This window comes from Girardinichthys multiradiatus, chromosome 5, assembly GCF_021462225.1.
Source record: "Girardinichthys multiradiatus isolate DD_20200921_A chromosome 5, DD_fGirMul_XY1, whole genome shotgun sequence".
NCBI classification, from domain to species: domain Eukaryota; kingdom Metazoa; phylum Chordata; class Actinopteri; order Cyprinodontiformes; family Goodeidae; genus Girardinichthys; species Girardinichthys multiradiatus.
In genome coordinates, this window is record NC_061798.1 from 42796692 (window position 1) to 42822422 (window position 25731).

Sequence of the window (25731 nt, forward strand, 5' to 3'; positions counted from 1 at the left end):
CCTTTTTGATAAGGTTGGTTGAAATTTGCGAGGGGACCAGGCTGGAAAGCACATGTTTTCATTCTTGTATTTCTTAGTGTTTTACTACAGCTTTCTAGAAACTAAAATAATTTCTAAAATAGAGACACACTTTGCTAATACAGATATATCATGTTGAAAATATAACTTATGTCAATTTCATGTACAGGAAATGCTCAGTATGGCTGTTACTTTAAGCACGATAGTGTTCAGAGTCAAGTATTTATTCTTTTTTACCTCACAGTCAGTAAATACATTTTGCCACGTGTACTATCTTGCATGGGTTCAGAGCTGAATCGCCTTTTAAGTGATTTTCATCATCACACCTGATTGTTTCAGTTGTTGATCCAACTCTCCTGGTATTGTGTAAGCATCTCAAAACGTTTCTGTTTCTTAATATTGTTTTCCGTTAAGATTGTCCTAAAATAAGTTATTCATGTCTATCATAGCAGACATTTGGTCAGTTTAAGCTAAGCTAAGCTAGCGTGTTTAAGCTAAGGCCAGCTAAAGTTCCACTTTAAAGTCTCAGGCTGTTGTTTTAAATTCTGTTTAAAACTGTTGTTTTAAATTCTTCTTTTGCTTAAATCTCTTTTAGCACAACAGCACATGTTTAAAAACAATAATCTTAGTTTTATTCTTTTTCTTTTGCTGTGTGTTAAAGAGCTTTAAATTACAAAGCACACAATAGAGTAGAAATGTAGAAGAAACTAATTTTGTTGTTGTGTCAAAATATATTTTATTGAAAAGATCATCCCATCAGGGGTTGCATGGCGGGGAATTTGTTGCAGTGTTGCAGCAAGAAGGTCCTTGGTTCGAATCCCATCCTGAGCTGTTTCTGCATGTAGTTTGCAGGTTCTCCCTGTACATGCGTGGGTTCTCCCTGATGATTCTGTTTGACCGAACTGTTTCTAAGGATGGGTGATGATGAAAAAGCTACCAAATTTACTCACAGATTCAAAACCCCCTGATGGAGTCTCAGGGGCTGGGCATAGCTCTCTACGGACGCGAGGCGCTTGGACCTTGAAGACAAGCATGCGCTCCTATTCATACTATTTTTAGCTCAGCTGAACAAGAAAGAGATAAGGTTTTCATTACAGCCTCATAGGGGCCGATAATGCACTGGTCTACTCAGAAGAAAGGAATCGAAAATAAAAATAAAATGACTTCTCACTGGAAATCTAATGAAGCTCTTGTTGACCTTGTTGACCCTCTGATATGAACGATACACACTGGGAAAACAGCAGAAATCTACTCATTGTATTCTTTAAAACAAGTTTCATTGTTGTTTTCTTCTTCTGCTCATTATTTGACCTGTTGTCTTTATTTGCTGGGTTTGACACCATCCTTTGACTGGAAACTGTTAATGTCGCTCTGGCGCGTGCATCCATCGTGGTCACACAAATCGGGGCTGCATTGGATGTCTGTAGAAAACTATAACAGACCCCGGTGGTCGAATACAGATGAATAAATTTATGTCACAGGCTTTGCAGTCTGGCTGAGAGTAGAGGTGTCTAGAAAGTATGAATTAAGTGTTAGAAAGTGTTACTTGCTGCAGATGCTGCAGATTAGAAAACAATATTGGAAACAAATCCTTAGCCATCTCATGAATTAGTCAGTATAAAAACTGAATAAAATGCTTGCTAGTTCAGTTTTTTGTTTTGTACCTGTTATGCAGTAAGCTGCACAAGGGTTAGAAGTTTGAAATAAATTCCTATTACAAACTGGTCAAATTTCAGAACCAGCTAATCCCATAACGAACATAATAAATGGGGAACACTTCAGACTAGCCATTACAGTTGTTGTGCCATCATAAAGGACACCCTACCCCTTAGAGACGTAGGGTTACGGACCGGTTAGAGATTCTCAAGGTATGATAACATTGAGGGATATTACAATATCAGTGTATTTGCATACAAATTTAAAAATATGAGTGTATAACAGGAACTAATTTCTCTTAAATAAAACAGATATTAGCTGGTAATTAGCCTGGCTATCTGATTGGGTAGCCAGGCCACATTGGCTACTTAACACACCTTGCCAGTTTTAGTGTAATACCCCCCCCAAAAAAACAGGAGTTTTTAGTGCGAGAGGAAGCGCTTCTACCGCATGCATGCACACACTCATTTCTAAGGGTAATTTAGAGAGACCATGCAGCCTGAGAACATTTAAACTTCATGCAGAGATTAAAACCCAGGTCTTTTTTGCTGCTGCACCGTGCCGCCTGTTCAAGTCTTAATACACCTTGATACTGGAAACCGGCCCATGCCTTGTTGGGACTTAGAATAAAGGGCATGGGGTACATTGGTTTCCATTTTTCACTTCGTATTAATACCTTGCTAGTAATTATTACAGTGAGATGAAAACTTTTCCTTCTTTCAAAGAAAATGTCCAATATTTAGTTTCTTCTCTTTAAGCCCTTAGGACTGTATGGGCATACTGGCACGATCAGATCACTTAATGTGGTCAGATAACCACATGCATTAAAAAAATGTATATAGCATGACATCTTTGTATATGATTGGATTAAATTTCAGTTCTACCTCTCATGCCACACTTGCATTATTTTGAACTGTAGGAATATGAAGTACTGGTGTGGCTATCTTTAAAATTGTGCTCATTGTTTTGAAGAGTTGCAAATGACCAGATACGTTTTTATGTTTCTGGTTCTTTTTGCTCTGTTTTACCTTTTAGTTCATATTTGCAACCTATGTTTGCTTTCCAGTTTGTTAAATGATTCATTGAGCACCTTTTTGGTTTTTCCTTGTAATAAATAGTGATTTTTTTTTTAAATTTTATTTTATTTTTGATTTTATGGTTTTTGTGGATGTAGTAAAGAAATTCAAAAGTATTCCAAATAGTAAATCAAATAGTGGTTTATAAAAAACACGTCTTTGTACCTCCTCACATTTATTTTGTCTCTCTTCCTTCACCCCTTGTCCTCCCCCTCAGACGCCGTTCACATTTGGGCTTAACCAGCGGGCGCCGTACACGGCTGGAGATCGCTGCCTTTTGTGCCGATGCGAGCGTAAAGACAGCGTTGTGCCTTTAGAAGCTGGCATCTCTGGTCAGAACGGCACGGCACAGCCCTCCAACACACCCAGTGCCCTCCACCTGCCTCTGTGGGTATGCTCCGACTGCAGACGTACAGTGGAGAAGGAAGACAGACGTACGACTCTGGAGCAGTCGTTAGGGGTTAGTCTGCATTATGCCTTTACATGTATACTGTTATATCAGTATTTCTGTCACCATTGCTTCAATATACAGTGCTTTGTGTATTTATCCGCCTTACAGATTTCTTCTTCTTTTTCTTTTGTCACTCTTGAAAGTTTCAAATCATCAAACACTTTTTAAAATTTAGGCAAAAGATAACCCAAGTAAACAAAATTTCAATTATTGAACTGAAACAGCTATCCAACGTTAATCTACAATAGCCCTTTTGTTAGATTACGAATTATGTGATTAAGCATAGCGTATTTATTAGCCACACTCAGGCCTGATTACTGTCTGACCTGAAGAGTCAAGAACCTGTCTGACGGTGGCTGAAAAGCAGCACAACACGCCCCGGTCTGAAGAGGTTGTTGACATCTATCAGTCTGGAAAGGGTCTCAAAGCCATTTCTAAGGCTTTGAGACCCCAGTAAACCACAGTGAGAGCCATTATCCACAGATATAGAAACAATGGAACTGTGGTGAACCTTCCATGTAGTAGCCGGCCGACCAAAATTACTGAGTGCGTTGATGACTAGTCCAGGAGATCACAAAAAGAACTCAGAACAACATCTGAAGCACTGGAGGCCTCACTTGCCAAGTTATGGTTCACTATTTAACAACAAGAAAGATGTGGGCAAAAATGGCCTCCATGGGAGGGCTGCGTCAGGGAGCAGTAGAGCATGTGACCCATATACAGAGACCAAGTCCAGACCCCGGAGATATGTGCTGCATGTCTTCTCCCCTCTCCCCACCCCACTTCCTGTCTGCCTACTTTTGAAAAATAACAAAAATAAAGGCCACTAGTACTGCAAAAAAAACAACAACAAATCTTTAAAAAAAGAAAAAGAAATGACATCCATGAGAGATTTCTTGTCTCACTTTTGCCAAAAAACTTGTTGATGGTTGTCATGTGAAAAATACCATCCTACTGGCAGTCGAACATGGCGGTGGTAGTGTCATTGTCTGGGACTACTTTACTGCTTTAGGACCTGGACCAATTGGCGTAATTGCTGGAACCATTAATTCTGCGCTCTACCATAAAACCCTGAAGGAGAATGTCCGGTCATCAGTTCGTGACACACAGGGTTATGCAGTAGCACAATGATTCAGATCACACCAACAAGTCCACCTCTGAAAGGCGCCAGAAGTAAACTAAGCTTTTGGAGTGGCTTAGTCAAAGTCTGGAATTTAAATCCCATTGAGTAGACACAATTCATGTCTGAAAATCTCTCCAGTGTGGCTAAATTAAAACAATTTTATAAAGAATGAGCCAACGTTCCTCAATAGCGATGTAAAAGACTCATTACCACTTATCACAAACACTTGATGGCAGTTAGTTCTGCAAAGGATGGCACAACCAGTTATTAGGAAATTACTCCTTATCAGGTTTAAAAGCTCTTTAACCTTAATAAATGAAAACAGCATTAGAAGATAGCTTTTTTTATTTGGGATATCTTTGATATCACAATTAGTTTTATCTGAACAATTTAAGTGCAACAAAAAAGCAAAAAATTGGAGAACTCTAATGGAGAAAGTACTCTTGTACAGCTGTTTGAGTGGATAATGCGTGTGCATTCATGGTAAGTCTAGTTCCCAGGCAGAACAGGAAAAATGAAACAGCTGTCTTGTTGTGCAGCTGTTGCTGTGAAAAAAAACTTAAAATGATTGTTTTCAACAGCAATAATGTGAATGATCAATATTAAAGATACCTTTTAAATCAGAGGTACAGTGACTGCCTTTTAGCTGAAATATCTAGTTTGGATTAAAGCATCTCCTTAAATTTGAAAATCTATTTCTTACTCACCAAGTTATTAAAAATTAGAATTTTTTTATGATATTAAGAGAGAATAATTTTTGATCTGCTGTGTTTCCAACAGAGTCAAGACTTTTTGTTGCACATGCCTGTGAGTAATGGAAACCTGGCTCAGACAGCAGTCACAACAGACAGGCTCGCTACTGCGGCGCCTACACTACCCATGCTCCCTGCCACGGACCTCAACGCACAGATGCCTTCTGACACTGTCTGCAGCTGTGAAACCTGCAACGAGAGACGGTAAGTTCACTGTGAACTGGCAGGAGGAAACGGAAGGGGAAAAATGCGAGATTAGTCTGGGGGTTTTTTACATGAATTTGTTAAAATGATAGGGAGATGTCTACTGAATCGGAGAGGGAGTCGCAGCAGCTGCAGAACCACTGGTCTGAGGTTCGTTACCTGGTGCGCTGTATCTACCGGCAGACAGGAACACCACTCGCAGACGACCAAGAACAGCCCTTGGAGAGGGATAAGGAAGGCATGAAGGAGCTGGTGGACAGGTATATCATGAGCAGAGTTTGTGTTTGTCCACTAGAGGTCTCTCTTGAGTTGTAAAAGCCTTTCTCAAACAGAGTAAGGTCATCAAGGTATCAGTACATAGAGCAGTATTAATTCAAAGTATAAATTCAGTGTTTTCCTCGTGCAGGCTCTGTGTAAAAGATCCATATCAGCTCTACCAACGGTTGGAGCAGCAGGCACGAGAATATGTCTTAGAAATGAAGGTGCGGCTTCTGAAGCACCATTCCGGAGGCTCCAAGCCTGCAGGACATCCAGTGGGGCCTGTGGCTGCAGCTCACGGTCCTCCTCAGGCCCACCAGTTCATCTCCCTGCTGCTGGAAGAGTACAATGCTCTCTGTCAGGCTGCACGCACCATCAGCAGCTTCCTCCTCACTCTGGTTGGTTCACCCTTTGCTGCTCAAAGTGCATGCTTACTCATTAACACTGTTTGAATACTGATGGTTTCTTCCCCTCCTGTTTTGTTCTACCTTATTCATTCCTTTCTTTTTTTTGTTCCAGGAGAATGAGCACCTCCAGAAATTTCAGGTGACGTGGGAGCTGCACAACAAGCACCTTTTTGAGAATCTGGTTTTCTCTGAACCAATCCTACAAAACAGTTTACCAGCACTTATTGCACAGTTGAGGTAAGATATTGTTTCTGTCTAAAGAAATACGTACACTGATTTTGACATTGATGTGATTGACCAATATCTATAAGATACTTTATCTTAGGACCATTATGGTAAGATACAGTAATACTCAATGCAATTTTAAGCTGTCCCCAAAACTAGTAATTTTTCTTTCCAGACATGGTACAGCCTCTCATGACTCGTATAATGAAGACATGTATCAGACTCTGTTGGAAAGATACCAACAGCTGCAGCAGGAGATGGCTTCTGTGGCTGCTGAGTGGCAGGAGTGTGAGAAGAGGATTGATGATTATGTAGATGAGCAGGTACTCGCCTAGAAGAAAAAACATAAGACAGACCCAAATGGTTTTCTGTAAGGGTCATTCTCAGTGTGTTTTTCACTTTTCTTTTGTAGTTACTTTTTAAGGTGGAAGGTCAAAGTCAGTCCAACCAAAAACCAGAGCCACACAAGTCCTTGATCAGCAAAAATGCAAGTTTAAAATTTAGTCCCAAAGTTTTTACTCTTTTTCAGTCTTCATCCATAATAAAACCTTTTCTTGTTCACGTCAAGACTTTAAAGACAAAGCAGCGAATGCTAAAGGAGGACTGGGAGTTCTTCAAGCAGAGAAGGTTCATTGAAGAACAGGTAGGTTTTACACATTTGAGCCAGTCATGTTGGAAGTAAGCCTGGATTTAAATGCAATTATTTTCTTGTCATTTTAGTTACCCAACAGTAAAAAGCCCTCCACTGGAGATAACAATTTCACAGACACTATGAGGATGCTCTCATCTCGTCTTAGTATTCCAGATTGTCCAAACTGTAATTATAGAAGAAGGTAGGTTTCCTTAATTTACTACTATCTCTATGCTGCCCTGTTATTTTATTTTCAGTGCAATAATACCTAAATCCACCCCCACTCCCTAAATTGTGGTTGTGATGCTTCCTAATCATAGATCAAAATGATCTGTGTTGACATTCTTATCAATTAGGGTTTGTTTAAGTTGCAAATATAGATTCGGTAGGTTTTTTTAGGACATGTTAAAGCTGAATTGTTTATCATAATACACTGCTCAAAAAAATAAAGGGAATACTTAAACAACACAATATAACTCCAAGTAAATCAAACTTCTGTGAAATCAAACTGTCCACTTAGAAAGCAACACTGATTGACAATCAACTTCCCATGCTGTTGTGCAAATGGAATAGACAACAGGGGGAAATCTTTGGCGATTAGTAAGACACACTCAATAAAGGAGTGGTTCTGCAGGTGGGGACCACGGACCACTTCTCAGTACCTATGCTTTCTGGCTGATGTTTTGGTCACTTGAATGTTGGTGGTGCTTTCACACTCGTGGTAGCATGAGACGGACTCTACAACCCACACAAGTGGCTCAGGTAGTGCAGCTCATCCAGGATGGCACATCAATGCGAGCTGTGGCAAGAAGGTTTGCTGTGTCTGTCAGCGTAGTGTCCAGAGCCTGGAGGCGCTACCAGGAGACAGGCCAGTACAACAGGAGACGTGGAGGAGGACGTAGGAGGGCAACAACCCAGCAGCAGGACCACTACCTCCACCTTTGTGCAAGGAGGAACAGGAGGAGCACTGCCAGAGTCCTGCTAAATGACCTCCAGCAGGCCACAAATGTGCATGTGTCTGCACAAACGGTTAGAAACCGACTCCATGAGGATGGTATGAGGGCCCGATGTCCACAAATGGGGGTTGTTCTCACAGCCCAACACCGTGCAGGACGCATGACATTTGCCAGAGAACACCAGGATTGGCAAATACGCCACTGGCGCCCTGTGCTCTTCACAGATGAAAGCAGGTTCACACTGAGCACATGTGACAGACGTGACAGAGTCTGGAGACACCGTGGAGAGAGATCTGCTGCCTGCAACATCCTTCAGCATGACCGGTTTGGCAGTGGGTCAGTAATGGTGTGGGGTGGCATTTCTTTGGAGGGCATCACGGCCCTCCATGTGCTCGCCAGAGGTAGCCTGACTGCCATTAGGTACCGAGATGAGATCCTCAGACCCCTTGTGAGACCATATGCTGGTGCGGTCGGCCCTGGGTTCCTCCTAATGCAGGACAATGCTAGACCTCATGTGGCTGGAGTGTGTCAGCAGTTCCTGCAAGATGAAGACATTGAAGCTATGGACTGGCCCACCTGTTCCCCAGACCTGAATCCAATTGAGCACATCTGGGACATCATGTCTCGCTCCATCCACCAACGTCACGTTGCACCACAGACTGTCCAGGAGTTGGTGGATGCTTTAGTCCAGGTCTGGGAGGAGATCCCTCAGGAGACCATCCTCCGTCTCATCAGGAGCATGTCCAGGTGTTGTAGGGAGGTCATACAGACACGTGGAGGTCACACACAATACTGAGCCTCATTTTGACTTGTTTTAAGGACATTACATCAAAGTTGGATCAGCCTCTAGTGTGTTTTTCCACTTTAATTTTGTGTGTGACTCCAAATCCAGGCCTCCATTGCTTAATAAATTTTATTTCCATTGATGATTTTTGGGTGATTTTGTTGTCAGCACATTCAACTTTGTACAGCACAAAGTATTTAATGAGAATATTTCATTCATTCGGATCTAGGATGTGTTATTTGAGTGTTGCCTTTATTTTTTTGACCAGTGTACAGGTCCTTCTAAAAATATTAGCATATTGTGATAAAGTTCATTATTTTCCATAATGTCATGATGAAAATTTAACATTCATATATTTTAGATTCATTGCACACTAACTGAAATATTTCAGGTCTTTTATTGTCTTAATACGGATGATTTTGGCATACAGCTCATGAAAACCCAAAATTCCTATCTCACAAAATTAGCATATCATTGAAAGGGTCTCTAAACGAGCTATGAACCTAATCATCTGAATCAACGAGTTAACTCTAAACACCTGCAAAAGATTCCTGAGGCCTTTAAAACTCCCAGCCTGGTTCATCACTCAAAACCCCAATCATGGGTAAGACTGCTGACCTGACTGCTGTCCAGAAGGCTACTATTGACACCCTCAAGCAAGAGGGTAAGACACAGAAAGAAATTTCTGAACGAATAGGCTGTTCCCAGAGTGCTGTATCAAGGCACCTCAGTGGGAAGTCTGTGGGAAGGAAAAAGTGTGGCAGAAAACGCTGCACAACGAGAAGAGGTGACCGGACCCTGAGGAAGATTGTGGAGAAGGGCCGATTCCAGACCTTGGGGGACCTGCGGAAGCAGTGGACTGAGTCTGGAGTAGAAACATCCAGAGCCACCGTGCACAGGCGTGTGCAGGAAATGGGCTACAGGTGCCGCATTCCCCAGACCTGGGCTACAGAGAAGCAGCACTGGACTGTTGCTCAGTGGTCCAAAGTACTTTTTTCGGATGAAAGCAAATTCTGCATGTCATTCGGAAATCAAGGTGCCAGAGTCTGGAGGAAGACTGGGGAGAAGGAAATGCCAAAATGCCAGAAGTCCAGTGTCAAGTACCCACAGTCAGTGATGGTCTGGGGTGCCGTGTCAGCTGCTGGTGTTGGTCCACTGTGTTTTATCAAGGGCAGGGTCAATGCAGCTAGCTATCAGGAGATTTTGGAGCACTTCATGCTTCCATCTGCTGAAAAGCTTTATGGAGATGAAGATTTCATTTTTCAGCACGACCTGGCACCTGCTCACAGTGCCAAAACCACTGGTAAATGGTTTACTGACCATGGTATCACTGTGCTCAATTGGCCTGCCAACTCTCCTGACCTGAACCCCATAGAGAATCTGTGGGATATTGTGAAGAGAACGTTGAGAGACTCAAGACCCAACACTCTGGATGAGCTAAAGGCCGCTATCGAAGCATCCTGGGCCTCCATAAGACCTCAGCAGTGCCAAAGGCTGATTGCCTCCATGCCACGCCGCATTGAAGCAGTCATTTCTGCCAAAGGATTCCCGACCAAGTATTGAGTGCATAACTGTACATGATTATTTGAAGGTTGACGTTTTTTGTATTAAAAACACTTTTCTTTTATTGGTCGGATGAAATATGCTAATTTTGTGAGATAGGAATTTTGGGTTTTCATGAGCTGTATGCCAAAATCATCCGTATTAAGACAATAAAAGACCTGAAATATTTCAGTTAGTGTGCAATGAATCTAAAATATATGAATGTTAAATTTTCATCATGACATTATAGAAAATAATGAACTTTATCACAATATGCTAATTTTTTGAGAAGGACCTGTATATTGTCACAGTTTCTGCTTTTCACAACATTATTATTGCAAAGTTCTGTTTAAAATGCAATGTTTGTTTCTGGTTGACAATGACTTCACGCCTTGCATACCCAAAACTGATATCATTATATATTCAGCAATAATAATGCGATAGCATCATAGGAATAATATGTTCATTCATTCATTCATCTTCTATACCGCTTCTTCCATAGTGGGTTATGGGGGAGCGGGTGCCTATCTCCAGCAGTCTACGGGCGAGAGACCATGCACACACTCATTCACACCTAAGGGCAATTTAGAGAGACAAATTAACCTAACAGTTATGTACTTTCGTCTGTGGGAGGAAGCTGGAGTACAGGGTGAGAACCCACACAGGGAGAACATGCAAACTCCATGCAGAAAGACCCCCGGCCGGGAGTCGAACCCTGGATCTTCTTGTGGCAAGGCAACAGTGCTACCAATTGCGCCACCGTGCAGCCCGAGTATCATTGTAATGTATCTAAATGTGTCAGAATCCCAAACTTTGTTGACATTGCAGCTTTCTTACTTAGAAAGCGCATGCCTGAAACGTGCATATTAAGCGGCAGGTAAGTTAGTTTTGGCCCATACAAACTTCCTCTTTGCTCTGTGCTCTCGCATTTCCAGCGTTATTTAGAAAAATTAATTTGACTGTCGGTAAAAAGGGGCGTCCGACACGCCCTTTTAATAAAACTACCAGAGGAACATTGATGTGTGCGTCCGTATCCTTACGTCAAGACTTAAATAGGCTCGATTCTCCACGTTGGAAGTTGGAAACAATATAGTTCCTCTCCCTCCAGTAAATTGGTAACGTGTGAATATTTACGGACACTTATTAATTTACTACATGTGGGGATTTTTTTCAGGGCGAGGGGGGTGGTCTCCTTGAATAATAGTTGGGGAAACTCTGCTTTAGTCTGGCTCAGGTAATCAGAAAATGCTGTTTACACTCCATTGTCTTCTTAAACTATTTACTGTGTTAACGTTAGGATATCACTTTCCATGGACGCTCACAAGTTAAAGCTTATTTTTACTCTCCAGTTGGTAAAGGGGAAATATTTTTATTATGAAGTAATGTAAAAATCTTATTATCAGTGTAATTTTTACTAGGTGTTGTTTATTTTTACTGAATGGCAAATCAAAAATATTTATTTTAGGGGGATGAACTTTACTAAGTGGTCGCAGCTGCTGTTGGATCGTAGTTGACTTTACGCCGATTGTTACCCAACAGGTGCACATGTGATGACTGCAGTCTCTCCCACATCCTGACGTGTGGAATCATGGACTCGCCCATCGCTGACGACCTCCACATCAAGCTGCCCTTACAAGGGGAGCCACAGCGGGACTACCTGTCAGAGGTGCACCCTCCCAGCCTCTCCTCAGGCAGTTCGGCTTCTGGCTCAAACTCCAGTTCTCCCATCACAATTCAGCAGCATCCAAGGCTTATCTTGCCTGAAGGGAATGTCAGCAATTTGTAAGCAAGCCTGTCATACTTCTGACAAAATGGTTGCCTGACTAAAAGTCTTTCAAAGTAATTTACTTTCATGTATCAAAGTATGGGTCTAGAAAACTATGGATTAAACAAGGCACCACATCGCAGTTTAGTTCAACATTTTGCCACATGTGTATTTTGGAAATACAGGCCCACTAATAAAAAATCAAGATGGAGCCATTAAACTGTATTTTTGAGGTGTGTAGACAAAGTTACATCGGGTTTCAAATGTGGCTAGTGGGGTTTAAACTGCATAAGGTTTAGTTTTGGATGACAAACAAAGCATTGACAGTTTTTTTTTATCATTATTTTTAGGTAGAATAAAGGACTGATCATTAGCAAACTGGCTTAAATAATTTTTATTTTGGTGTCCTGATTTTACAGTTTCAATCCAGAGTTCAAAAACAGCTGTGAAATGACACTTTACCAATGTGCCTGATTGGTTGCCAACTTCAGCCTTAAGTGTGTGTGTCAGAATGTGTTATGTAGAGATGAGACCTGATTACTGAACAATCATTTTATGGAAAATTTCCAGAATGTTATAAAAATTATACAGAATATCTTTAAAACTGAATTTTATAAAAGTATGTAGTTCTAAAATGGGAAATGTTGGAACCCTGTAGTAAAATAGTTCACACATTGTGTAGTCATCATAAGGCGTTGTACTATTATGGGCTATTGGTGTTATTTATGTATTGACATGTAAACGAGGATTAAACCTCTCATTTCTCTTTAACCTGACTACTCCTTTTTCCCTCACCATAGTATTAGCGACGATGACGAAGTGCCTCCATTGTCCAATAGGTTTCGGAGCATCCACCCTATGAACAGTTATGAGGAAAGCAGTGTGGTGCCAGCTGCTGTGAACGGACTTCATCATAACATCAACGGGGAAAGTGTAAACGCAACACTGAAGGCAGGGGTGAGTTATCTGCTTAGCAAAATTACCCAAGAGTGGGTGTGAATTTCCCTGCTGTGTTTCTGGATGGCGAAACCAACTCTGATGATTTTATAATGGCTTACTAGTAGTTCGTTTGGGAAATAGACTGCTTTCTTAATTCTGTTTTTTTTTTTTTTTTTTTTTTTATACAGTTGTCTCAGTCCCCTCAGATTACCAGCAGCAGTAGCTCATCAGAGGGTGACGAGGAGGAAACTAATGGTCAGGCTGGTGGGGAGCCCCCAGGGAAACAGGAAGTACTTTCCCTGGGAAAAACTAACAGTCCTCCGCCCTCTTACAACCATCAACAGGTATTACAACTCTGTGAGCTTTCTTTGTCTTTCATACGCTTCTAAAGAAAACAGGGCTATTTTGTGTCATGTTACTCCTTTATGATCTTCTATGCCCTCAATCCACACAGACCACAGACAACACCAATCTCTAAGAACTGCCAGATTTTTGGATTCTTGGTTGAGTCATAATAAGTTCCTGAATTCATAACCAATTCCTATTTTGTTGTTAGTCAGTCCTTGCAAATCTTGATCCATCTCAAATTCATGGCAAACATTTTGAGCTGTTAAAAATGTTTGTGCCGAACACCCGAACCCAAAAAATCTCAAACATTTTAGTTTTTACATTTAATTTGCAAAAACAAACACTTCACCAAATAAAACTAAAAATCAACCCTGGAGTACAGTTCCTTGAAAAAGTATTTATACTCCTTGAATTTCTCCACATTTTCCATATACAGTACAGACCAAAGGTTTGGACACACCTTCTCATTCAAAGAGTTTTCTTTATTTTCATGACTATGAATATTGTAGCTTCACACTGAAGGCATCAAAACTATGAATTAACACATGTGGAATTATATACTGAACAAAAAAGTGTGAAACAACTGAAAATATGTCTTATATTCTAGGTTCTTCAACGTAGCCACCTTTTGCTTTGATTACTGCTCTGCACAATCTTGGTATTCTGTTGATGAGCTTCAAGAGGTAGTCACCTGAAATGGTTTTCACTTCACAGGTGTGCCCTGTCAGGTTTAATAAGTGGGATTTCAAGCCTTATAAATGAGGTTGGGACCATCAGTTGTGTTGTGCAGGAGGTGGATACAGTACACAGCTGATAGTCCTACTGAATAGACTTAGAATTTGTATTACGGCAAGAAAAAAGCAGCTAAGTAAAAAAACGAGTGGTCATCATTACTTTAAGAAATGAAGGTCAGTCAGTCCGAACAATTGGGAAAACTTTGAAAGTGTTCCCAAGTGCAGTTGCAAAAACCATCAAGCGCTACAAAGGAACTGGCTCACATGAGGACCGCCCCAGGAAAGGAAGACCAAGAGTCACCTCTGCTGCGGACAATAAGTTCATCCGAGTCACCAGCCTCAGAAATCGTAGGTTAACAGCAGCTCAGATTAGAGAGGAGGTCAATGCCACACAGAGTTCTAGCAGCAGACACATCTCTAGAACAATTGTTAAGAGGAGACTGTGTGAATCAGGCCTTCATGGTAAAATAGCTGCTAGGAAACCACTGCTGAGGACAGGCAACAAGCAGAAGAGACTTGTTTGGGCTAAAGAACACAAGGAATTAGACCAGTGGAAATCTGTGTTTTGGTCTGATGAGTCCAAGTTTGAGATCTTTGGTTCCAACCACCATGTCTTGGTGCGGCGCAGAAGAGGTGAACGGATGGACTCTACATTCCTGGTTCCCACCGTGAAGCATGGAGGAGGAGGTGTGATGGTGTGGGGGTGCTTTGCTGGTGACACTGTTGGGGATTTATTCAAAATTGAAGGCATACTGAACCAGCATGGCTACCACAGCATCTTGCAGCGGCACGCTATTCCATCCAGTTTGCGTTTAGTTGGACCATCATTTATTTTTCAACAGGACAATGACCCCAAACACACCTCCAGGCTGTGTAAGGGCTATTTGACCAAAAAGGAGAGTGATGGGGTGCTGCGCCAGATGACCTGGCCTCCACAGTCACCGTACCTGAACCCAATCGAGATAGTTTGGGGTGAGCTGGACCCCAGAGTGAAGGCAAAAGGGCCAACAAGTGCTAAGCATCTCTGGGAACTCCTTCAAGACTGTTGGAAAACCATTTCAGGTGACGACCTCTTGAAGCTCATCAACAGAATACCAAGAGTGTACGGAGCAGTAATCAAAGCAAAAGGTGGCTACTTTGAAGAACCTAGAATATAAGACATATTTTCAGTTGTTTCACACTTTTTTGTTCAGTATATAATTCCACATGTGTTAATTCATAGTTTTGATGCCTTCAGTATGAAGCTACAATATTCATAGTCATGAAAATAAAGAAAACCCTTTGAATGAGAAGGTGTGTCCAAACCTTTGGTCTGTACTGTATGTTATTGGGATTTTATGATACACTAACATGAAATGGTGCATAGTTGTGAAGTAGACAGAAAATGATGCATAGTTTCAACATAACTTGATTGGAATCAGGTCTGGACTTTGACTGGGCCATTCTAATTCGGGAATATGCTTTGATCCAAGCTATTCCATTGTAGCTCTTTGTGTATGTATATGGTTGTTGCTGGAAGGTGAACCTCTGCCCCAGTCTCAAGTCATTTAGAGCCTCCAGCAGGTTTTCTTCCAGCGTTGCCTATATTGGGATCTATCCATCTTCCTATCAACCCTGGCCAGCTTCCCCCTCCCTTCTGGAAATAAAAGGCTTCCCCACTGCATGATGCTGCCACCATCATGTTGCACCAATTAAGTTCCACACAGGTGGATTATTTAATAATTAGGTGATTTGTTAATGCAGTTGGTTAATCTGGAATTTATTTAGGGTTATTAACATAAGTGGGGCTAATTTCAAATACACAAAACACTTTTCAAAGTTTTATCTGTCAATCAAACAATATATCTTTTTTTCTTTCCTTCCACTTTAGTTATGCGAGACTTTGTGTTGGTCTATCGAATTGAATCCCAGAAAAATAAATACGTTTTTTGTGATTGTAACGAAAATTCAATTAATGTAAATTTTATTTCTTAATATTTAATGCCACCTTTAGGTAGAACAGGTCCAGCATGCCTGCGAGTGCCATGTGTGCAATCAGGACCCTAACTCCTCTGCCCCGGGCCCCGCCACCTGCCTGCCCCCCAGTCGGCTCCACACTGTGCCTCTCCCCACTGCTGGACACCAGTTCTTTACAGACAGCAAGGCACCCCCTGCACACCCTGCCCTCCACTTGTACCCACACATCCATGGACACCTACCCTTGCAGAACTTCTCCCGGCCCCTTCTCCACCCTACACTCTACCCGCCCAGTCCACCTCTCACACACAACAAGGTGAGAATGTTTCTTTAGCTTGTATGTTCTTCTTGATTACGTTTTGTTGCGTCAAATTTAGCTACGAGAGTCACTTCAAGGGGAATTTAATTTATTTCCTTAGCTCTGGGGATTTCTTTAAGGTTCCAGGAACAAAATTAAGCTCAAATTATGTTTCAGTTTCTCTTTTTGTCAGTATAGGTTCTGCCACAAGGGGACAGCATGAGTCTGATCTAGGAAAGCCGAATATTACAATCCCTGCTAATGAAAGATTTTCTTCCTTCAGCCTCTGCCCCCAAACCCAACATCCAATCACTCAGCAGCCAAGCAACCAGCCTTCAGCACATCAGTACCAGACCATGTATACCAGAACTGCTTCGGTGGGACCGGAGGAGCAGGCGATTGGAATACCTCACTACAGTGCCTCTCTCTTAAGTTTGAAAATCTTTGGGATGCGGCTGTGATGAAGACCTGGAATCCGTCTGTGCTGTTGCCTGAATGTCTGCCAGGTGAGCCACCTAACTGCAGTAGAAAGAGACAACATGTGTTATAAGCATATAAATCCTAATAAGTCATCACCTCAACAACGGCTTCCCTGTTTATGTGGTGATCCACAGGTGAAATGCTGGGACACCAGCTCCCCAATGTGCCCCTCCCACCATCATCCATCGGCTTCCAAGGGGAGCACCCGCCACTACCCACACCCCTACCCACATCCTCCTTGTCCTCACTGTCGTCGTCTTTATCATCGTCGTCGTCATCATCGTGCTCCTCTTCAGAAGCCAAAGAGCCGAAGAAGACTGGCGCTAAGAAGAAGTGTCTCTACAATTTCCAGGATGCCTTCATGGAGACCAACCGAGTAGTGATGGCCACCTCTGCTGCCACATCCTCTGTGTCCTGCACTGCCACCACTGTCCAGTCAAGTAATAACCCACCCATCCATCTAGCATCTAAAAGACCCAACACTATAGGTAATATAGGAAGTAAGAGTAGTGGTTAGGTTTGTACTGATAATGAAGCTGTTTTCTTGATAATGGGTGAATTTTACACCTGTCACAACAGCAGTTGTTATTCAGGTGTGTAATCCATTTTAAACCCATTGAGAAAAGTAAAATGAACAATCTGCTAAACCATTACAGATACAAACACAAACTTGGAATGCACTATTAAATTATAGAAACGAAATAAAGGTCTAAGATAATTTACAGTGGCTGGTCAGCGGCTAATTCACACTTCTGGTCCGATCCAGGGATCGGTAAAAGTGAGAACATTCACACCTTAAGTTGGCACGGTTTGATTTCACACAGATTTTTACACCAAATAATGTCATGCAGTTACATTATGTTTCGGGGACAGTATCGCGCTGATTGAGAAAAAACAGGAGAAGCTTCATGTACAGAAACCCTGATATTCTGGTACTTATGAAACAGCAGCCAATCACAGCTCATGATGGATCTGTTGTTGATACATCTGGTGTCTGGAAACGGGCATCATTACATACCACTCTCTTGACCAGAGGTTTAGTGAAGGTAAACAACGTAAAACCTGAGAAATAGTTTGCAACACAAATCTCTGTAAATGTGTGGTTGCTTATAATGGATTTGGGTCTTTTCGCCACTTCACCAATTCATGCCACAATTTCTTTCTTGTGCTTTGCCATTTTGTCCTTTCATACTTCATTTTCGGACATGTAAACAAAACGTTTCACACCTATTTAGTTTCTTTCCTTGTAGTAAAGCATTTTTTTGAAATATGGACTTAAAATATCATAAAGACTCAAATCTTATGTTATTTCATTGTATATTCTCTGGTGTAGAATTTCAGTCATCGAGAACATGATTATCCTAAGTGGTTCAGTAGAAGTCCAGTTGACTTTCCATTGTCTCCCGTCTGCTGTCAAAGAGTGGTACGAAATGTGTGCCCGTTTGGTACAAATTGATGGTGCATCACTGGACCATCACTTGTTAGATTAATTATCATAATTGTTACACTGTAGATGAGCTCACTTTCACAGCAATCAGTTCCATATCAGTTCATCATGCTGCAATTTAACCTGTCTGTGCAGCGCAATATTTAGCAGAAGCCCAAAATGTCATACTTTGTCCTCCCATAGATGCAGGCTCGAGCCATCTCTTCAGCAGACTACCCTTAGCAGTCCTCTACCGGGGGCAGCGTTGGGAAAAAAAGCCCAGCGTGGAGAGCACCTTTTCTGTTATGGTTTTGGAGCGCTGGGCTTCCCACTTTTAATGTAGTTCTAGATTAGGTCGTTGTTTAGTTTAATCTAACAGTAAAGTGCACAATGATATTTGTTACTTCTGCTTTTTGGAAACAGAATTGCAGTGTATGAAAGTGAGAACAGTACTCGTGTAAATAATCGCATTTCCACAACAAGCAACAACGAGTTGGCTTTACGATTGAAGGCAGAGCTGCTTTCTTTTCTCACTGTGAACATGTCTTTAGTACTAAAAACACTAAAAAAAAGTAATTTTGAAAGTTTTGGTTTTTTTGGTTTTTCCAGATGATGTATTTCACAGTTTAGGTAAAGATGATCACAGGCAACCCGTGTCAGCAGCTCCTAGAAACAACTCAATGGGGCTGACCTCTCTTCCTCCACTCTCCGGCCCGGCTCTACCCCCAGCACCCACCTCACACCTCCACACAATTGGCTCGCAATCCTTTCCAAAGATGGCCACTCCAGCCCAAGACTTCGTGGAATCCCATCAGGCTCTCTGCCTCCCACCTGCTGAACCTCCAGCACCCTCAATGGATGGTCCAGTCAGTGCCCCCACTAGTGTCTGCAGGTATATCTAACATGTTTAAGGTAGAGGAGACTTAATTTAGGCAATGCAGAAACATTGAAGTCCTAAATATAAAGCGGATGCTTAAAGAAACCCATTTTTAAATACATTTTTTTCAGTGACCCTGACTGTGAAGGCCATCGGTGTGGAGGAAGTGGATCATATGAGCATCAGCCGTACGACGGAGAGGAAAGTCCAGATGAAGATAGCTGCTCCGAGCACAGCTCCTCCACCTCCACTTCAACCAACCAAAAGGAAGGAAAGTACTGTGACTGCTGCTACTGCGAGTTCTTTGGGCATGGCGGGGTAAGGCTCTAAGGATGAATCATGTTCACCTCAAATTAAGATTTTTAGTAAACAATCTTGCTGCAACTACTGATATGAATTTCCCTGAAAATCTTAAATTTGTCTTTGGGACTTTTTTTTACTGTGTTTTCTTTAGCCACCAGCTGCTCCGACTAGCCGAAATTATGCAGAGATGCGGGAGAAGCTGCGCTTGCGCCTCACGAAACGTAAGGAGGAACAACCGAAGCGCGAGGAGCAGCAGCCAGTGATGGAAAGAGATGGAGGGGTGGAGGACCACAGGCGGGTGGAGGACCTTTTGCAGTTTATTAACAGCGCAGACAATAAACCTGCATCCAGTACTAAGGCAGCCAAACGAGCCAGGCATAAACAAAAAAAGGTAACTTTTCTTAAAGATAAAGACAAACTTTCAACAGGTCTTTAAATTAAGAGGAGTCATTTATTTATATTAACTGTCCTGAGTGAGTGAATGAGACCCACCTAAGGGGTGGATCCCTGCGTGATCGAGTCGATAGCGGTTTATTAATTCACTGTTGTTCATTGTAAGGAGAATATCTCTCCTTTCTCTCTGTCCTTCCGCCATCTTCCCTGCTTAAGACACTCTTAAGCTCACTAAAAGTCCTCCTCACTACTCTTAACATTTCCTCATGTTAGGAGGTCTCTGAAGGCCTAAGATGCTTCGTGAATAACTTTTATCTTACAATTCTAAGAAAATTCGTAGAAGTTCTAGAAATTCTACGATTTTTCTGACGTCATTAAGAGCTACTTTTAGTCTTAGGATTGTTTGTGAATATGGGCCCAGATTTGTGAAGCGCACAGCGGAGAGTTGTCTTTTCAACTGATTGTTCCACCTGAGCTTTTGTTCTCTGCAAACCCTCTAAAGTTATGAAAACCTAAGCCAGCTTTAAACTTCTTCCCAACTTTATGCCTGTCTGCTGTGTTCCTTGGTCTTTATGAGGCAGTTTGATCACAGAAGTTCTTAAACAAACCTCTGAAGCCTTCACAGAACAGCTGGATTTATTCTGAGATCAAACTACTCACAGGTTGACTATTAATTAGGTGGCTCTCAAGTGCAGTTTTTGGTCACAGTTTTCAGATTCAGATCATTTGTAAAAGATTTTAAAACCCATGCACTTCATAATTATGCAGGACTGTGTGTTCTTTTTGCAAAACATTGTACAGAGACCAAAACGTTGAATTGTAGATCATCACCTCTCTGTTTGTCTTTCTGTGTGTCAGATGGAGGAGAAAGCTCGTTTGGAGGCAGAGGCCCGTGAAAGGGAGGAGCAGCAGTTGTTGGAGGAGCAGCAAAGGCGGCAGGAAGAAGAGGCGGCACTTCAAAAAGAACTGCTACGGCTGCAGGAACTGCAGCAGCATCGTGCTGCCAAGAAGAAAAAGAAAGAGAAAGCAAAGGAGAACACTGCTCCCCCTCAAAAAAACCCACAACCCCTCAAACAGACAGCTCAGAATGTCCTAGATAACCTTCAGAACGGAAACTCACAGCTGCTTAAAAACCTTATCCGCCTTCCTGACCAGAAAGAACCCAAATTAGAACGCGTACCCCAGCCCAGCTTGCAGCACACCGCAAAGTGCCCTGCTGAAAAGAGGGTTTCTAATGAAACCAACATCCCCAACTGCACAGTTAACCTCTTCAATGGTGCATCTTCCACTGTCGTTAGCTGTAAGGGCAAAGCCAAGCAATCAGGGAAAGTGTCGTCTTGCGACTCAGTTGCAAAAAAAGTCCCAGAATTACCCAAGAGCTCAGAAGAGGTTGCAAAGAGCAATGGCACCGCCCCCACCACTACAGCAGATACCAAAGCAACCCGAGCTTGGCCTGCTGAGACCCTAGCTTCTCCCCCAGCCACTGAACCACGCAAGGAGGAAAGGAGTAATAGCAGATGTGTCAGTGGAAAAAGGCAGCAACCACAACAGCCCCCTACCCAAATCAAGGAAGCCAGGACAAGCCCCCCTGTGTCAAACCCCTCTCCGTCACCCTCTCCAACCTCCCACTTTGAGCCCCAACAGAACAGCAAACCTCCAACCGCAGAGTCACCGCAGCCCAAAGGCAAGAGTAAGAAAAGCAAGAAGAAGAAGGGGGACAAGATGAACACCTCTATAGGTGGGTGTCCATAAGATTCACTTACAAGAGCAAAATGATGCATAGTCAATATAAAGAAAAATGGCTATCCAACAGGGCTGAGACAGTCTAATAGTTGTACACAGAATTTGGTTCTCAGAAACGAGAAAAGATTTTAGCAAGATCTTGACAAAAACAAAATTCCCAACTTATTTTGGCTTTAACAAATAGCATAGTTTACATACATCGTAAACTCTGTTTTAAAGAATCTAATCAGTAGAATATATTGCCGTAAAAAGCATTACAATTTTCCCTTTTTGTGTTTTCACCCATAGGTCTTACTGTATAAACAATCTCTGTTCAGTATAGTCTACTACTTCCTTTTTTAGTTCATGTAAAAGTGTCTAGACAAAGGACATAGACACCTTAAAGCAGTAACCCTGACAGCTGCGCTTATGATGCCCCTTTTCCACTAGTCCCTATTCAGGAAGGCTTTAGTCACTTTATAGGCTTTTTTTTTTTTTTTTTTTTTAGTAACGGTTAGTTACGTGGAACCGTTACAGTGTTTAGTACCTGGTTGGATGCGGTTTCAGCCGTGCGGAGTCTTGTTGAAAACGTGATGTCAGAAGACGGTCGGCCACTGATTAGGTAGGGGGGCAACGTCACCCGTCACAGCATATTTTAATAACTAATATCTTCAACTGTTAAATCGTTGTAGGCTGGGCTTATTTTGTATATGACCACTGCTAGTAAACTAGCATTAGGGTAGCGTTAGCTTACCCTCAAACATCCTCTAGCTCGTACCGTTCAGTTTGATGCGGCCAGGCTTCCCTCTGTCTCTTGTACTGATCCAGAGTGTTTTGTCTTCCCTGGCTCTTTCATTTCACTCTGAGTCTGACAACAGCCATAGACTGAGCAGCAGGTCCTCCATTGTTGTGTTTGTGTCTCTACAAATCACATCGTTACTTTTTCGGACTGTGAGACCACCCACATTGAGATGCTACTCAACTGTAATGGAGAACGAACCAAACCGTGTAGAGCCGACCCGAGTAGAGTAGATACTAATGAAAAAGGGACAAAATACTAGCTTACATTTATTTTCAGAAACAAAGTCAATGACAGCAACTGGACAAGAGTGACTTCATTTTGATGAAAATTGTTGTGGCGTTTCATTTCATGGGATATCACTACACCTATACTGAGAACTACAACTGTAACTGACCATTTCATCTATTCCCTGTCTGATTGGTTGCTTGTTTTTTCTGTGGTAAAGCCACAGTGTGGTTTTTAATTGTGTGACCTTCGTAGGTAGTCATTTGGGCAGAAGAATCTGAAAACTGTTTTCAATTTAGCTTCACAAAATCTGTGTATTTTTTTGGGTTGATTTTTCAGATGATGTATTCTTGCCCAAAGACATCGACCTTGACAGTACAGAAATGGATGAGACAGAGAGGGAGGTGGAGTATTTCAAAAGGTACGTGGGTTATCATTAAATATATCTAATTTAGTGGTTAGCTGTGTGATGAGCTGATTTTGCCAGCCGTTATGAGCCTGCACCCTTGTGATTCCATAAAAATAAACATACGTGCTGTTTAGTACAGATGTAGGCGTATGGGTTGACACTTTCTTCATGACACATTTTCAGTTTAGTGGTATTTAAGAGTTCATGTTGCCTTGTTCTCAGGGCATTTGAAAGAGTATCACCTATCTACCCTTGTGCTTACCAGTGGGCATAAGTGGTCTATTTGTGTTGAGTGTTTGTTGGCAAAAAGCTCAATCCTTAGACTCATCTGACCAAAGCACAAGGTTTCAGTTAAAGTCCCTGTAAAGTTTAATAAACTCCGCTTGTTTATATTTATGATTTTTAGGACCAAGAAAGCTTCCTTTTTTGGTATGAATAAAGCCTTATGGCGATGAATAGCCCCTAAGGTGCCCCTCAGTGTTGTAACTCTTAAGTGTGAGCATTGGAGACGTTTAGTTTTAGCCTCCCTTACCATCCTCCTTTGTGTACATGATTTAAAGACGATTATTGGCTCTCACCCAGCGCCTCTGTCACATCATATTCATTAATCACAGGAAAAGAAAGTCATGGATTACTAATTTGAAGTTCTTTAAAACTGAAGTATAGATAATAAAATGCTTCAATTTCTTTTATTTAAAGGTAGCTATTAGGAGAACTAATATTAAGGGTTTCGTGAAAAACAATTACTGTGTCTGCTGATGGTAGTACTCTAGAATTGATCCTTTAGTAGGCAAACACCATATTAAATAAAAAAATAAATAATATATTACAGGAAGAATTCATCTTGATTGTTTTTACTATTAAAAATGAGCTTGTGTTGGTAAATTGCTTTCATTTTCTAATTATTTTTTCTTCTTTCTGTGATTCAGATTTTGCTTGGACTCTGCCAGACAGACTCGTCAGCGGCTCTCTATCAACTGGTCAAACTTTAGCTTGAAGAAAGCTACATTTGCTGCACATTGAGGGTGTCAGCTGGTCAGAACACAAATCATTACCTTGATTGCTAAACAAACCCAGTCCAAAACCCTTCATCCCTGCCCCATCACCTTCACCCACTTGTCCCCCTCAGAGTTTCTCTCCTGCTGTGCCCAAATCACACCCACGCTGCCTTGCTTTGTTCTTGTTCCTATGTGGTTCCAACACAGATCCATCTGGACTAATTTACCTGCAAAGAATAAATGGAAATAATACAAAAAGAATCACAAAATGCTACTTTACATCTGAGTAATTTTCCTTGCGTGCTTGTGTGCTTTTAGTCTGAGATAAAGGTTTCTTTTGACTAAAATAGCCATTGGCAAACCTGTAGTCAAAAGATGCTTACTATTTCTGGGTGGTTTCCTTCTGAAAAAAGAGACTATGGAAACTACAAAAAAGAAAAAAATTACCGAATTAAAGCTGTATTTGACATTTTGTGGCTTACTATCCTATCGTTCCATGGTGTCTAGTCCACTTGATTGACATGGGAATAGGCTTGGTTAGCTGGTTTCCACTTCCCTCTGCCTCCACCGCCTCCATCTGATTTCATAGAAAGGAGGAAGCTGTAATACTTGACAATGTTCTTTTTTTTTGGTTTTAAGTTCTGTTTAAAAATATGAGTAAAATCAGTTACTTCTTTTTCTTTTTGACCTGTAGCCAGCTTGTGTCAATACTTTCAGAATGAAATCGAAAAAGAACAATACTCACACTATCAACATGTTATAGAGTGTATATTGTATTAACACTGAAGCCAATCTGGCTACTTTTAACATATTGTTAAGGAATATTAAATCTTGTCTTTCTTTTTTGAAAGATGGAATATAGTAGTATGGCAGGTTTACGTGTCTTGTGTCAGATCTTATTTTTTGCACACTTTAAAAAAATGTTGAACATACACATTTTATACTTGGCAAAAAGAGAGAGTGCAATTTAAATGAATCAACAGCTTCCTATAACCCTGGCAATATGACTCATTGCTGGATGAAACTTTTTTATAGTGGCTGTAATTAGCTAATATTTAAGCAACTTCCTCAGCAACACCCATACAGAAAACTACTGAATATGGTCACTACATTATATGCCAAATGTGGTTACTACATGTCAAAAAAATCATTTAAAGGATAATGAACAATTCAGCATCTTTTAAAGCAATGGCTCATGGCAGTTTTAACTACTTTTCTAATTGCCTGTTAAAGCTAGCTGTGCTGCACTGCTACAGTTAAGTTGTTTCAAACAGAAACAAGTGAAAAATTTGGATACATTTTTCTGCTTTTGTTCTGTTCTCCTTTATAACGGTGCTACAGGTAACAATAAAAATTTATTTTTTGTCTGTCTTCCTCTGTATCAGTGCTAGAAGTTACAATTTTAATTAGGATGTCCTCTACTAAAAACACAATAGGTATTGCTTTTCTGACTTCCTGTTGCAGCTAGCCATGCTTCAAAGCTAACGGTGGATTTTCTTCAGCAGAAGTGAAAATGCCATTTGAGTCTATTCTTTCTTTCTTTGTCCTTTTTGTATAACAGTGTTACAGGTAACATTTGATTCAGCATGTCCTCTAAATAAGGGAAAAGGGATTTCTCTTAAAGTCCTGTTTCCACTGTGCAGCAGTGCTAGCCTCATCTTAAACAGAAACAAGAAAACATGATGTTTGACTATTATTTTCTTTTGTTGTCTATCCTTGTTATAGTGCTACAGGTAATATTTTATTTAGCATAATCTCTAATACTAAACCCTATGGGTTTACTTTTCTAACTTCCTGTTGCAGTTAGCTATTCAGAATCATATTCTTTATTGGTCGTTTGTGTGCACAAACAAGGAATTTGACTTCAGTTTCCAGTGCTCAGATCATACTGACATTAACTATAAATGCAGTAAATAAACTAGACAATATGTATGTATATGTACAGCCTAAAAGAAGACATGTTGCAGAAATGC

At 41.3% G+C, this 25731-nt stretch overlaps 1 protein-coding gene across 3 annotated transcripts in view; it reads left to right on the forward strand.

The window, feature by feature from the left end:
- Positions 1 to 25129, forward strand: part of fam193a (family with sequence similarity 193 member A) — a 29658-nt gene extending 4529 nt beyond the window's left edge. The window contains exons 3-23 of one of the 3 annotated variants that reach the window (XM_047365952.1): positions 2968 to 3210; positions 5105 to 5280; positions 5373 to 5540; positions 5687 to 5936; positions 6058 to 6182; positions 6346 to 6493; positions 6583 to 6657; positions 6739 to 6813; positions 6891 to 7003; positions 11623 to 11865; positions 12649 to 12805; positions 12976 to 13131; positions 15863 to 16141; positions 16407 to 16629; positions 16738 to 17091; positions 18639 to 18921; positions 19038 to 19224; positions 19361 to 19600; positions 20461 to 21340; positions 22691 to 22772; positions 23690 to 25129. In XM_047365952.1, coding sequence (XP_047221908.1) covers positions 2968 to 3210; positions 5105 to 5280; positions 5373 to 5540; positions 5687 to 5936; positions 6058 to 6182; positions 6346 to 6493; positions 6583 to 6657; positions 6739 to 6813; positions 6891 to 7003; positions 11623 to 11865; positions 12649 to 12805; positions 12976 to 13131; positions 15863 to 16141; positions 16407 to 16629; positions 16738 to 17091; positions 18639 to 18921; positions 19038 to 19224; positions 19361 to 19600; positions 20461 to 21340; positions 22691 to 22772; positions 23690 to 23783 — 4551 coding nt within the window. In that variant the 3' untranslated portion in view covers positions 23784 to 25129. The remainder of the gene's footprint in view (positions 1 to 2967; positions 3211 to 5104; positions 5281 to 5372; positions 5541 to 5686; positions 5937 to 6057; positions 6183 to 6345; positions 6494 to 6582; positions 6658 to 6738; positions 6814 to 6890; positions 7004 to 11622; positions 11866 to 12648; positions 12806 to 12975; positions 13132 to 15862; positions 16142 to 16406; positions 16630 to 16737; positions 17092 to 18638; positions 18922 to 19037; positions 19225 to 19360; positions 19601 to 20460; positions 21341 to 22690; positions 22773 to 23689) is intronic. The other 2 variants (XM_047365954.1, XM_047365953.1) reach the window with 2 other exon arrangements.
- The last annotated feature ends 602 nt before the right edge of the window (positions 25130 to 25731 follow it).